Here is a 13878-nt window from a genome sequence, read left to right on the forward strand (position 1 = left end):
TAAATTTTTTGACGCTAAACTGCGTTAGCGCAGTTTAGCGTCAAAAAGTATAAATATGGGCCTTCATCATCTATAAAATGTCACGAGAACTTTTTTGTTTACATAATATACACCATGTTTTCTGAGAAACTGCGTAGATATACTTAAAACGTTTTTAAATGTTCCTGACGTGAGGTAACCAAAACAGAGCACGAGCTCTTGTCTTCTGAAACACTCCCTCGCCATTGTTCATTTGACAAGTGTACATAGCTCAACTTTAAAACACCGCAGCATTAGCCTGTCAGTCGACCCTTGACAGCAGTTAAAAGCAACCGCAAAGGGCTGTTGCCAAGGGTGGCGCAGGAGACGGGTTTTGTTTCTGCTGCTGGCCTCTGCTCCTGGAGCGCTAAAATGGCGCTGCAGGTGCGTTTCTGTGCGCATGGATACAGAAGTACCTTTTGGTTTTGTCATCCCTGGAGCACAGATAGAGATTCTGTGCCACAGTCGCAAGACGTTCGAGGCTGTCTCAACAGGTCTCAAATCTGTCGACGGTTTGAATACTTAAGATCTGTATGGTTTTGAGGAGTGAATCCTTCTGGATCATGATTTTGGGTGTCGGGGATATACTTCTGTCCCACCCAGGATTTCTGGAGAGTTTTATTTTTTAATTTTTTATTTACACACTGATTATTTGTGAAATGACTGAAAGTCACTGGCCACTTGGTTCAAATTCGTGTATTTTGGCGGGAGCTGAATACTTTACCAATTGTTGCGGACTTTGAGGGCAGTGGTCCACATACATCTCCATACTCAATCGTAAGTATAGTACACTCATTTTAAAGACCACCTGTGCGTATGTTTTGTACATCAACTAACAATTATGTTGCATCCTCGTTACCTAGACAATAGAATCGTAAACGATAAAGTGGATACAATATTTTTGTAGCTCCATATTCCAGGTGTGATAAAGTGACCCTCCACCAAAGTCTTTTCTGGGGTTATACATTATTACATTAACATGCGCAGTTGGGCTAAATTGTAAATGATGGTTGTTGCATGTGTAGAAAACGCTAAACCTCAAAGTTCATTTGCTCAGGAATGTGGAAGGGAAGAATTAGAAATATGCAGTCAGGCAGCTTGTTTGTGTGTTAGGAGAATTGAATAGCATGCCTCATTTCCATAAATGCCATACGTCAGAGCTTTTGTTTACAGCGAGGAGCATTTGGAGCAAACATTCACAAATGCCATTTCATGTTTTTCAGAGAACCTGTATGGCTGAGCTGGCAAGATCATCCTGACAGGCCTCAGGGACTTGTAGCCCAGGCAATGCCCTACCTCGCTCATACGGCCAACCTCCAGCTGGCTGGGTTTGCTTTCTCTGTTGTGGGCTGGATCCTCTCCTCCATTGTGACAGGACTTGTGCAGTGGCGAGTGTGGCATGTCACTAACACCACAGTCATCACCTCTGGTACGGCCTGGATCGGCATATGGCGAACTTGCTTCTTCAGCAAAGTCAAAGTATCTTCGGATCTGAAGACCATGTACTGTCAAGAATTCAGCACCCAGCAGTACTTTGTCCCTACGGAGATCTATGTGGCCCAGGGACTTATGTTGGTGGCTGTAATTTTGGGACTGCTAGCCAAGATCTCCACTGTCTACGCCCTGAAAAATGTGTATCAAGGAACTCCTCATGAGACATTGATCGTCCACTGGTTTACAGCTGGTGGGGTCTTGAACCTGGGAGCTGGACTGTGCATCTTGATCCCTGTGGCATGGAACTTCCACTCTGTGGTGCAGAACACTAGCATCTCCTTTCCCGCAACATTCTACATGCCCTCTAGTCCTGATTCGCAGGAGGTTGGAGCGGCCATTCCCATTGGGATTGTAGCAGCTATCCTAATGATCTTGAGCGGTTCTTTCCTGCTTAGCTACAAGCTTCCCAACCAAGTAGACCAAAAGGTACACCCCGTCTCTCAAGATGATGTCGCTTCATCTGATGGGTGGAGTATAAGCACGAGGGGGACTAGCCGCACCCGAAGCTTTCATTCTGTGCAGACCACTGGAGATCAGATCCCTCAAAGCAATGGCAGAATCAACACTGCCTTTGAAGAAGATGATTACTTCTAGAAAAGACAGTTCCTGGTTGAACAAGTTTGCACTCAGGTCATTAACTAACAAACACTCAGTGCCAAAAATAATTGTGCAGGTAGAGACCGTGGTGTTGTTTGTTTACATTTGTGTGTATGCCAAGACTTGACTTTGGAAAAAATTGTGGTGGAAAGGAAAAACACTAAAATGCTTGTTTTTAATCCGCCCAGGAAGCCTTGAGTGTGTACTTCCCAGGCAAGCGATTTGCAGCAAACCCTGAGCGAGCAAACTTGCTCCAGGAAAAATGCAAGTTGAAAGAACTGTATACAATGTTTTCTCGTGAAACGAGTTTCAAACAATATTGCTATTGTAACTTTACCTTCACTTATGAGTTTATAAAATGTCGTAGGTGCTCTGTAGATAGGGAAACTATGAAACTGGCCTTATCGGCGCCTCAAAATGGTTAGATCCTGCAGCTCGGATCACTGGTACCTAGCCATGTGCGGAAGTGTCCGCTTTTTACCCGGTTTGAAATGACGACCAATTTTGAATGTGTTACGATAATTTTGTGGGACTTGCAAGTCGCTTTGACTCCCAAATGTGGGATAACGTTTACCAAACAATTGTTGACGGTTCGTGTACAGCACACAGCACTTTTCCATACATCCGAAAGGAATGTTTTCTCAAATAGCTGGAACGAGCTCCTAAGTGTACTTATCAAACGTACAGATCTACTGTTTTGTACTGAAAGGACGCTTTGTATTTCATAAACTTTTCAGTGAAATAATCTTTGATAATTTTTCTGGGTAGCTTTTAATTGCTCTTTTCTCTTCAAGTAGACACACATCCCTACCTACAACTAAAATGGACTTAGAACAGGCAAACATTGTAAATTAATAAACATGATGGTGACGTGGTTACAACATTTTCGGACTTTTATAAGCATATCAACAATGTTGATTTTTGCGTGTGTCTAAGATTTACTTTTCCTTGAAAGCTCCTGCGCGAGCCGGTTTGAGGTGACTGAAAAGAACGCAACAGGCACTGCCGGGCACTTTAGTCATAGGAAGGGGGGGGGGGCGTTCTTGGGTGGAAAACATAATTTAGTAGCAAATTAATCTTTTAATCGCTTCACTTGAGGCTTTTAATCCAAATACAGTCCTAACATCACAACAGGGCGTTACCATCTTTGGTTAATGCCTGTGGTAATAGAGGCCACTGGAGGGCGTCTAGGGAGGACTGGGGGTGGACTCGAGGTGAGGCCCAGTTACAGGTGGGCGAGCCCACAATTTAACAGGGAAAGCCGACCCGATGCACTGACTTGGCTCTCTAAGGCTATGAGCCAGAGCTCGACCGAGCTGTGAAAATGTTTGGCTTGTAAATTATGCAACAAATTGTATTTGAGATTCTTATAAATGTTCCTGAAAGTTCCAAATCACGTAATTTTTTAATATTTCGGAAGAGGTTTACCTTAGTATACTAGGTTAATTTCACTGCAATGAGAGGTATTTACTAAAAGTGATAGTTTTTAAACATGAACATAGAACCATTCCAGCCTCGTTCCGCTTCCTCCACCCCCCAAGTTAAGTGCAACCAATGTAGCCTCGATTTGTATTATACGCTGAGCAACATTATAGTCTATTAAATGGATAGGAGTTTTGTGTACAGTGTCCATGAACTCGTGTATTTGAAGGCGCTCTTAAATGTGTAAAGAAGAAAAGGGAAGCTTGGTCAAATACATTTTTTGACTAGGATCACAGTATTTGGTCAAGTGAGGAAGCTGGGATTGAGCCCGAGTTTCCTCGTTTCATAATGTGCGGTTCAGTAACTAGGGGGCATATTTATACTCCGTTTGCGCCAAATTTGCGTCGTTTTTTTCGACGCAAATTCGGCGCAAAACTAACGCCAAATTTATACTCTAGCGCCAAAGTATGAGTAAAGAGCGTCATTTTTTTGCGTGAACGCCTTCCTTGCGTTAATGAGATGCAAGGTAGGCGTTCCCGTCCAAAAAAATGACTGCGACGCAAATGCGTCGTATTTATACTCCCTTTCAAAAATCACGCCCGGGAGTGGGCGGGGCAAAAAAACCCGCATTTGCGCCTCTTTTTAACGCATGGGTCAGGGCAGGCGTTAAGGGACCTGTGAGCTCAAAATGAGCCCACAGCTGCCCTCCCATGCCCCCAGGGACCCCCCCTGCCACCCTTGCCAGGAGGACACCCAAGGATGGAGGGACCCACCGCAGGGACATTCAGGTAAGTCCAGGTAAGTATATATATATTTTTTTTTATATTTTTCTTTTGGCATAGGGGGGCCTGATTTGTGCCCCCCTACATGCCTCAATGCCCAATGACCATGCCCAGGGGACATAAGTCCCCTGGGCATGGCCATTGGGCAAGGGGGCATGACTCCTGTCTTTACTAAGACAGGAGTCATGTAAATGACGTCTGGGCGTCGTTAAAAATGGCGCAAATCGGGTGGAGGCGATTTTTTGCGTCAACCTGACTTGCACCATTTTTAAGACGCCCTAGCGCCATTTTTCCCAACTCCGGCGCTGCCTGGTGTACGTGTTTTTTTTCCACGCACACCAGGCAGCGCCGGTCTGCTTGCGCCGGCTAACGCCATTCAATAAATACAGCGCCGGCATGGTGCTTCAGAATGGCGTTAGCCGGCGCAAAAATTTTTGACGCTAAACTGCGTTAGCGCAGTTTAGCGTCAAAAAGTATAAATACGGGCCTAGATGTGTGTCTCTCTCTGTTTTACATAAAAATGTCATACTTTGTCTTTAGTTTGTGGTGCATGAGGTTAGAGAGTTTCTTTACACCACCTAATTGCTAATGTGCCTTTAGCTAGCACCGAGATGCCTTTCCGGGTTACAGGCGCGTTTCACAAGTTAAGAGAGAAAATAAATAAGTGCAAACAAATTGGGTGTGCAAATTGAGAGGCCCTCCCATCATTTTGTTTTATCATTTACCTTTCTTTACTTTTGCCTTTCAGCTTCCTTTCTATTCCCTCTGTCCCTTCCAAGAAGATTATTTATATTGTTATGTGATTTCAAATTTACTATAAGGAAGAAGGATGAAAAAATGAAAAGTTAAATCTGACGATCTGACGCATTACAGAGAACAGAGCCATAAAAAGCTACACTGTACATCATAAAATACTTGAACTCGAGTCAAACAATCACCACCACAATAGCAAACAAGCTTGGTAAAGTCAACAGTTCTGACTTTGGCAAGCTGGTGTGATAGCTATTTTAAAATATTTTTTCAAGCATATTCCACAAAAATAAAATTAGAAAACATACTGCATAAATGTTGCTTATAATAAAAATGGTATATTAAAAAAAATGAATAATGGAATACAATTTTAATAGAAGAGCATGGGTGCTTTTTAACAGGTAAGTGTACTTAGAACTGGTACTAAAAGCCATTTTAGCAGAAATAAACTTCACAGGAAAATAGGATTCCTATTGGTGCTAAAGGAAGGGACCATTGGCTTCGCCGTGGTTTAACCTGAATATATTGTTGAAACACACGACGATGACTGAAAATACAAAAAAACTGATGAAGAAAAACGTTGGCATGCGAGCCAAATAAATTAAGTGCATTACCCTTTAAGCAGATGTGCACATCTAATCAGGCAAATATCTGTCATTCACAGTCCAAGAAATAAAGTGGCTGAAGACGGCTGAACCAACGCCCTAAGCTATAGGAAATCGGGCGTAGAAGCAAAATGTGAATGACACTCGAACGGCACATTCTCTGAAGAGCGCTTGCCCAAAACTCTTCTACATATATTTTCTGTATATATATATATATTATATATATATATATATATGAAAGAAAAGATGTCCTGATCTGCGTGTTACGGCGCACTTAATTCTCCGGTGGTGCTGGTTTGAGGCAGGACAACCATATTTTCAAAAAACAAGATTCTCTTTCTGTTTTAGCAAGAGAAAACCGCACTCTGTCGTTGTGCCAAAAATACCTTAACTTTTAATACATTAGTGAGATCATAAACAAACAAACAGGAATCCCCTGACGCGTTTCGGTCTCACCAGACCTTGTTCACAGGTGTTTCCTGTGTGCTAATTTCGGCGCTTAAAATAAAGTACTCCAAAGTAACAGAAAAAATACTCAAGTTACACCACTTATCAAGAGTTACTCCATAACATCACTAAATATATATACTTTAACAAAGAAAAATTAAATGTTTTTCTATGTACATATTTACCAAATTGTAACAGTGTTTTGACTACAATCCAAGGTGTTTTTCACTGAGTTCCACATTGCATTCTGGTATATGTAGTTTATAGCATTTCATTAAATCAAATTATTTTTAAATATATGTCATAAAATCTTGTTTCAGCGACTAATGGAGACTTCAAAACAATTTCTGAGGTGTGTTAACAAAATATAGGGGCCCTCATTAGTTTTTAATTTATATTCACATTGGATTCATATTCATGTATTGCATGTTACCTACAATAGCACAATCCCCAAAGTTTATATTTTTTTTTAGATTTTTTTGATTGAATGGGTGGGGCGAAGTAGTTAAAGTTAGTACCAGGACCCAAGAAATTATGTCATAACAATAGTATTGTCCCCAAATTAGCATGCAGGATCACTGAAATATCAACTTGAACACTTTTGTAAATGCACTAAATCTGTGTCACTTGTCGATCTGTCCCTTCTAGCGAATAAAACATTTTGTCCATTACCCAAACATCAACGCGACATTCTATTTCCACACTAATTGCCCACATAAATAAGCTTTATTTATGAAATCAAATATAGTAGGGTGAGCGAATTCACGAATATCAGCTTGCCAATTTAAGAAAACACAATAATTATATCCACAAATATTACTGCCATCGAAAACGCACTGATATTGTTCCCAAATAACTCCTCGCCTTTTTAAGCAAATGCACTATTACCCTCTGTCATTGTTTAAACATACCCAATATTTAGAAATGCCACTCACTGCCATTACATTCCCACGTAATCACACCAGATGGCAGCCACTCACACCTTGTGGTCAAGTACTCGATCATGCGGCAATCATTTCCATTATGTGTCAAGGAATTTCCCATCATGCAGTAAATCCCTCCGGCGTGTATTCCCCATCAAACATTTGTGAAGGCCACACCACTCACCACCCCATCCCGGGTATTGTCAAATATCCCCTATGGCCATTATATGAACCATGCATCCGTCATATGTTAAAGACAAAGTCATATTGTGTCACAGGCATTCAATAATATACCAAACAGTGCCATGATGTACCCAAACACGCCCTCCAAATACCAGTCAAAACCTTAATATGCTTCATATATTGGTCAATTCAACAATGTCCTCCAGGAACAAACTGTATGTCCATTAATGTATGATGCATCCCAGCAGTCCTTCTAGGACAGAGGTCTTCAAACTAGGGGGCGGGCCCCCCTAGGGGGGCCTCAAGTAATCCCGGGGTGGCACCAGACACTGGCCAAAAGAAGCATTATACAGATAACAGGCCTTTGTTGTAAGCAGAAGCTCGTTATTGCTTTTTTAAAAAAGTAACAGTACTTAACTGCAATGTTTAAATAGGTCTAGACTTATTTAAACATTGCCATTTTTATAAAACAATTGAGAAAAATTCTGAGGGGGGCCCAATGATTTTTAATTTTTCAACTGGGGGGCGCAGCATTAAAAAGTTTGGAGACCACTGCTCTAGGACATCAATGTGCGACGTATCTGTTGATGCTGGCATGGGTGTCTTCAGCTCAGAAGCCATGCAGAAGAGGGTATTGGGTAGCAGTAACTAGGATGTCTTGGCCCCAAAGAAGGCACATTTTGATATGGAGTGACAGGTGAGCAAATGAAGAGACAATTCTTGCAAAACCCCTTTGCTGTACATATTGTTTAGCCCTTTCACCCTATGTGCTTTTATCTCCATCTTGTACATATGCCTGGTATAATTATAGCGAAGTCCCACTTTTCATTGAAAAAAGTTTCTTTGGTTAGTTAATACATTTTGATGTGACCAATTTACAGGGAATTTGGCACTTTGCTGGTTCACCAGGCTAAGTTTTGGCAGTCAAGTTTTATACCAGCCTTTTCAAGAGGAGTAAAGTCAAAGGGGATCCAAACGAGGCATTTTCCTTTGTAGCTGCCAGAGAAATTTTAGCTCCTCATTGCAGCAAAAACTGATGAACGTGATTACACCATACTTGGCAGGCAAGCGGAGCTTCACTCAGAATTTGGCCTTTTTTTGGTTTAGTGTAAATTCGATACATATATTTTGAGATATATTTGTACAAAAAAAAGCTGTGATCTTTAAGGCGTTACATTTAAGGGATGATATTTTTTTAACAGTTATTTGTACAAATGCAAAGCAATTTAAACGCAATATAGACACATAACAATACAAATACATTGGCAATATATTAGGCAAGCAGGCATCTTATTAAAGAGTCATAAAGCCAATGATAGAGAAAATAAAACTTAATAATCATAAACCAATGAATGCATAAGAACAAACCTTGTGCCATATACATACCCTGGACCAAGGTTGGAATACTCCAGGCTATGTTAAAGGGCTGCTCTCGTCTTGGAACAGAACACGTTAGGGCTCTGAATGTTTAAATGATGTGAATGCTCGCAATTGCATGTTTAAGCTGTGTGCCACAGATATGGAACACTATGAATAATGTTGTCACCTTCTATAGCTTACATCCTCAGATTGCTTGTGCTAGCGCGCCCGGTCCTTAGTAAGTAAACTTACAAGGGGCCGTGTATAGGTCGATTAACCTTTTGAATCGCATGGAGTATCCTTGTCATGCAGTGACCACTGAACTAGATATCAACATCAATAAACAAGATAAACACTTAATGAAACCACAATAGAAATCATACTAATAAGAAATAACCACTACTCATGAAAAAGTTTAACAAGTTTTATTCCCTATTGCTTACAATTCTAATCATCTGTTAATTCAATCTTTATTAATTCGATCTTTTTTAATTCATCAGTTATAAGACATTATTTCTTGAAGAAAACATATGTAGCTAAGCAACACCATAAGCTATGAATATTCAGCATTGATAATGTAATTCAGCAATTAAGTTCATCAGTCATTTGTCACCGTCAAAGTCACCCCTAACAGCCTACCTAACCAAAATTAGCATTAGCATGGGGGTCTTCATGCGAAAACAATTTAGAGAAAACATTAATTTGGAAAAAAAATCTTCCTAAGTATGAATCTCTATAAAACAGCACAATTGGTACCTAGAAGAAAAGGTACAAAATCATCAGTCACATTTTCATAGCTATCTATCCAGGATGGATCAGCAACAAGTCAGTCTTCGTCTTCAGATCATCCATAGTCAGCTACAGATCAGGCTCACAGAGTATAAGCACAATATCAGCACCTCGACAGCGTCTCCTGACATCATCAATTTTCTCCCCACAGTTCTGATTCCTCACCCCTTGTCATGACTTTTTATTAGGGTCTCCCATTCCATCCCACTAATTGCTAATCGGTCAGTCTATCAGAAGTTATGACTCTAACCTATAGTTTTTGTTTACCAAATCTTTGAGTTTGCATATGTCTTGTGTCCCATAAAACTGATTGGTTCTTCTTGCGATGAGAACATCATCCGGCTCTTCAGGTACCAAAAATGTTGCATACGATTCTCCAGTCAGTGCCTCTATTGTTCAAGTCCTGGGAAAGTACATTTAGCCTACACTACACTTAATTGTATCAAATTGTCTTCATCATCTCCTGTCCCTTGGTACATTTGCATAATGTTCTAGCTGAGCGGCCTGAACTCTGAGCGGTTCAAGGTCTCCGTCTCCAGTTACCAGTCCTTTGTGAGGCATTTGAATTCTCCATGCTCAGAGCGAGCAAGGCCCAGTGAAAGCAGGCCCTTAGTCCGGCTAATTTAAGAAAATGAATTAATATAAAACATAAGATATACATTTTGTTATGACATATTAGTACATTTTTCTCATATGCTTTTCATTATTTTGCATCTTTCACTCCCCAAGAGCACAATTACAAACGTGCACATTATTTTTCTACAATTAATTTCTTTATGCATTTTTCTCATTAGTAAACACACACGTCATTAGAATTTCTTTAATTAACATATCATCTCCAACACTTGCTATGTCAGAAAGATTTCCCACACTATACTGCTAAAACCCTGCATGATAAATTGACCTTGAAGTACTTCCAATAAGTTTCTCTTTTTTCCTTCTTCATTTACTTTCATCCTCTACATGACTTCTATTATAGTCTTATTACCCGTTGTAGCAGGCTATACCGGCCATTAAAGGCCTGCATTCGTCTCATGCCTTTAATAAGGGAGCAAGACTTTCATGACCGGTATAGCCCAGCTACAAAGAGCTATAAGGCTATTAGAACATTCCACCACTAAAGGGCGGAATGTTCTAATACATAAAACAAATACCCTTAGGCTCCCTGAGGCCTTTGCTCACAGCTGTTGCTGTGTGAAAAACATTAGAATGTTGGAGCTCGGGAGCACTGTAATGTCTTCAATGGAGCTCCCAATATTCCAATGTTCTAATTCTGAGTGTAGCCTCCTCTCAGTCTTAAGCCTGCCTTGATCCTTCTAATTGTAATTCTAAAATTGGCTGACCCCTCATTTCATAGATCACAACTTCTCTTTAAAACCCTATAGATGTGAACTAACATCACCTATATCTCACCAACCATTTAACTGAAACCGCATAGTCCCATTAATGATCACACCAACTTGTATTAATATATCACAAAGAAACTTGAGTAAATGTATAGCATTTTTTCTTAAGAGCACTTGACTAATCACAATAACCAACAATAAACACTAGTTTAACCACTAACTTAGGGTGTCGGAGTAGCGTTCTACTCGCTGTAAAGCACTTCAACACCTCATCAGGGGTAGTATGCAATATATAAATACAATTACAGCTACAAACTTATCAGGTTCGTGAACTAGTATCTCCAATTTTGTGTTTCCAGTGGCATCAGGTATAAGGAAATAAGTATAAAGAGTCTTGGGTGACATCTTACAGATGATGTTAAACATCATCATTTAAGTCATGGTACTCTCTAATCTTAAAGACCGCGCAGTAGGCTTGTTTTTTCGGACAGGCCATTCCAAAATACTGAAACTGGACAGCTTCCTCAGTCAACATTGCCTAAACCAAAGTTTAAAAAAGTACACATTAGATGTGTACAGCAGTTCCACTATGGACACAATCATATTCGGAAAATCTTGAAAAAGACACCGGTCATAAGTTATCCTGCACTGAGAAACAAGATATGACAATTCCCTGAAATAGGTTTGCGTAGATTAAAAACTGCAAAACAACAGCTCTGTCTATCACTTTTTGATGACAGAATGACAACGTTGCATACCTCTTTAGACAAGCCTTGAGGGTTCTACACCTGTCACAATTGCTCAATGTGTAAACTAGGTAGAAACAAAAGAGATATCTATGCCTGATGGAATTATATACATCATCTATTTTTCGAAACAGCCTCTCGTTACTTCCAATACTAAATGTGTGCATGGACCATTAAATGTTTTACCTTTACAGTGCCTGTAGCAGGAAGTAGGCAAGTATGCCACCTCCCTGGCCAAGACTCCTGATAGTCTGTTATTACCGTTTCTGGCGAATTCCCTCTCCTGTTCCATAATTAGTCTTGTAGTCTCCAGCTCAGCCCATTGTAACATTACCTACATCGAGCCTATGAAGTCTGAGACACTCGCGTACACCACGCCATTTGTAAGCACCTTTTGGGTAAGTACCAACGCCAGGTCCACAAACCTTCTATTTTCCTTCTACTTTTTTTGGGACACAGCATTAGGCCAAATAACCACATTTCCGGTTTCAGAAGTTCAAGCTCACAGTTGTATTGGCAGTGACAGTTGCAATCCCCTCTCAGTAATCAGCCTTGCCCAGACCATATAAAAATCCTGCTCTTGTAAGCCTGCGTCTTCAGAATCAGAGTAAAATTTACATATACTTTTAGGGGTAAGGCACATTTTGAGAGAAAACTTTCATTGTAGCCGTTTGAAGCGCAAGTTCTTGGACAACGTGGGATTATAACTCAAAATAAGGTGCCAGCCTTACTCGCTCAATTCCCTTCCAGTATCGCTGGGCAATTTCTTCTGAAAAGCTGTTTGAACACACATAGAACAACTATTGTATGTATGTCATATTTATAAAGCGCATTCCGACTCACAAAGAGCATCGAAGTGCTGGTATAAAAGGTGAGGAAAGAGGAGAAAAAAAAGACAAGAAAAAGGAACCCCCCCAAAAGAACAACCGAACAAAAACTAGAAACTAACTAAGAAAAGCAGGCCAAGAACCAAAACAGAAGCTATCGGGGAAATAGGCAAAAATATTACATCTTGCCTTTTTGACCTATTAGTTTTGCCAATGTTTTTGTTGACTGTGCAGCACTGGTAAAAAGAAATACTTTTTGCTGATGCTGCCCAGCATTGGCAAAAAAAAAAAAAAAAAGCGTGATGATGCAAAATTGTACATCATGATTCTGCTGTGGCCGTATCAATCTGTATGTGTTGCGGATGCATGGTGACATATGCCTGCACATGAATGATGGCATGTGCATGTGTCACCAAGCATGTGTTTACCTATGAAAAGACGCAGATGGCACTTTATTTATTTTTTTATTTACCGACCTACAATGGCTGAAGCCACTTGGAGCTATAAATGGGAAAATAAATTTATACTTCCATGAAAGTAATTTTTCTGAGAACAGAGAGGCCCAGCAGCAAATTATAGCTTCTGGGACCTCCAAAAAGGAGGAGCAGGTTAGCTGCTGGGACCTCCAAAGAGCAGCAGCAGGTAGGCACAACTGTAGGAGGGAAAGCAACAAGAATGGGCATGTGAACAACTGATGAGTTTGAGGCTGGGGTTGAATAACTACAGTAAAAAATGCCAGGGTGGGAGAAGCACTGGACGGGGTGGGCGAGGTGGGGGTAGCAACACAGAGCGCATGGAGTGGAGGTCGGTGTGCGGGGGGTGTAAGCAGCACTGAAGAGCAAGTGAAGAGGAACAATGGTTGAGATGCGGGTGGAGGGAGTATCACAACATGCGCAACAGTATCTGAGAGGGGAGCACCACAAGAGGAAAGTGCAAGTAAACACACACACTCAGAGTGCTGAAAGGAAAAAATAACTTCATGAATGTGAGCAGTAGAAGGATACAAGTCATCGACTCAAAAGGGTGGTAAAGAAGCTTTACTCCTCCGGAGGAACAAACATAAGAACAACCATCAAGTAAGTAGCAAACAAATTAAAGTTGCGGTAAATTAAACCGATGGTAAGCAAGCGGCTAGCACTAAGTTCACTGTAAGATTTTGTTATCGCCCACAAGTGGTCTTTTAATGACAGACTACTGAAAGCTAGCCTACAATTCAGTTTGGGCTTCGTATAGAAGTGTAATAGCTTTCCAACAGACATTTTTCCTACGCACCGTCCTCAGCTCACTTTTCCTGAGGCATGAGACTTACCATGGTCTCATACAACATTGGCCCTCTCTACATCCTACTATGAGCAAGCGACTCAACATACTCTTTAGGTTTACTGCGCCTACCTATGTTAGTTTTTGGTATTTCTTAGACCGTGTTTACTCCTAGAGCCTTGGAAAAAGTCACGTGTTGTGACGAAACAGGTGTTGGCTAGCCTATGTAACAATGCTCATCGAATGAATATGAAGTCTGTGTTCATGGAACGATGACCATTCGATGGGCTTAATGTTTGTCTTCCAATAAAAGAACCTACCGCAACTGAA

The 13878-nt window shown here is 40.7% G+C and overlaps 1 protein-coding gene across 1 annotated transcript; it reads left to right on the top strand.

The window, feature by feature from the left end:
* Nucleotides 1–343: 343 nt before the first annotated feature.
* CLDN34 (claudin 34) lies at nucleotides 344–2990 on the top strand. The gene is made up of 2 exons (XM_069205153.1): nucleotides 344–795; nucleotides 1242–2990. The coding sequence occupies exon 2, from the start codon at nucleotides 1306–1308 to the stop codon at nucleotides 2104–2106; it is 801 nt and encodes a 266-aa protein (XP_069061254.1). The 5' UTR covers nucleotides 344–795; nucleotides 1242–1305; the 3' UTR covers nucleotides 2107–2990.
* Nucleotides 2991–13878: the final 10888 nt, after the last annotated feature.

The sequence above is a fragment of the Pleurodeles waltl genome, chromosome 8 (genome assembly GCF_031143425.1).
Source record: "Pleurodeles waltl isolate 20211129_DDA chromosome 8, aPleWal1.hap1.20221129, whole genome shotgun sequence".
NCBI lineage: Eukaryota > Metazoa > Chordata > Amphibia > Caudata > Salamandridae > Pleurodeles > Pleurodeles waltl.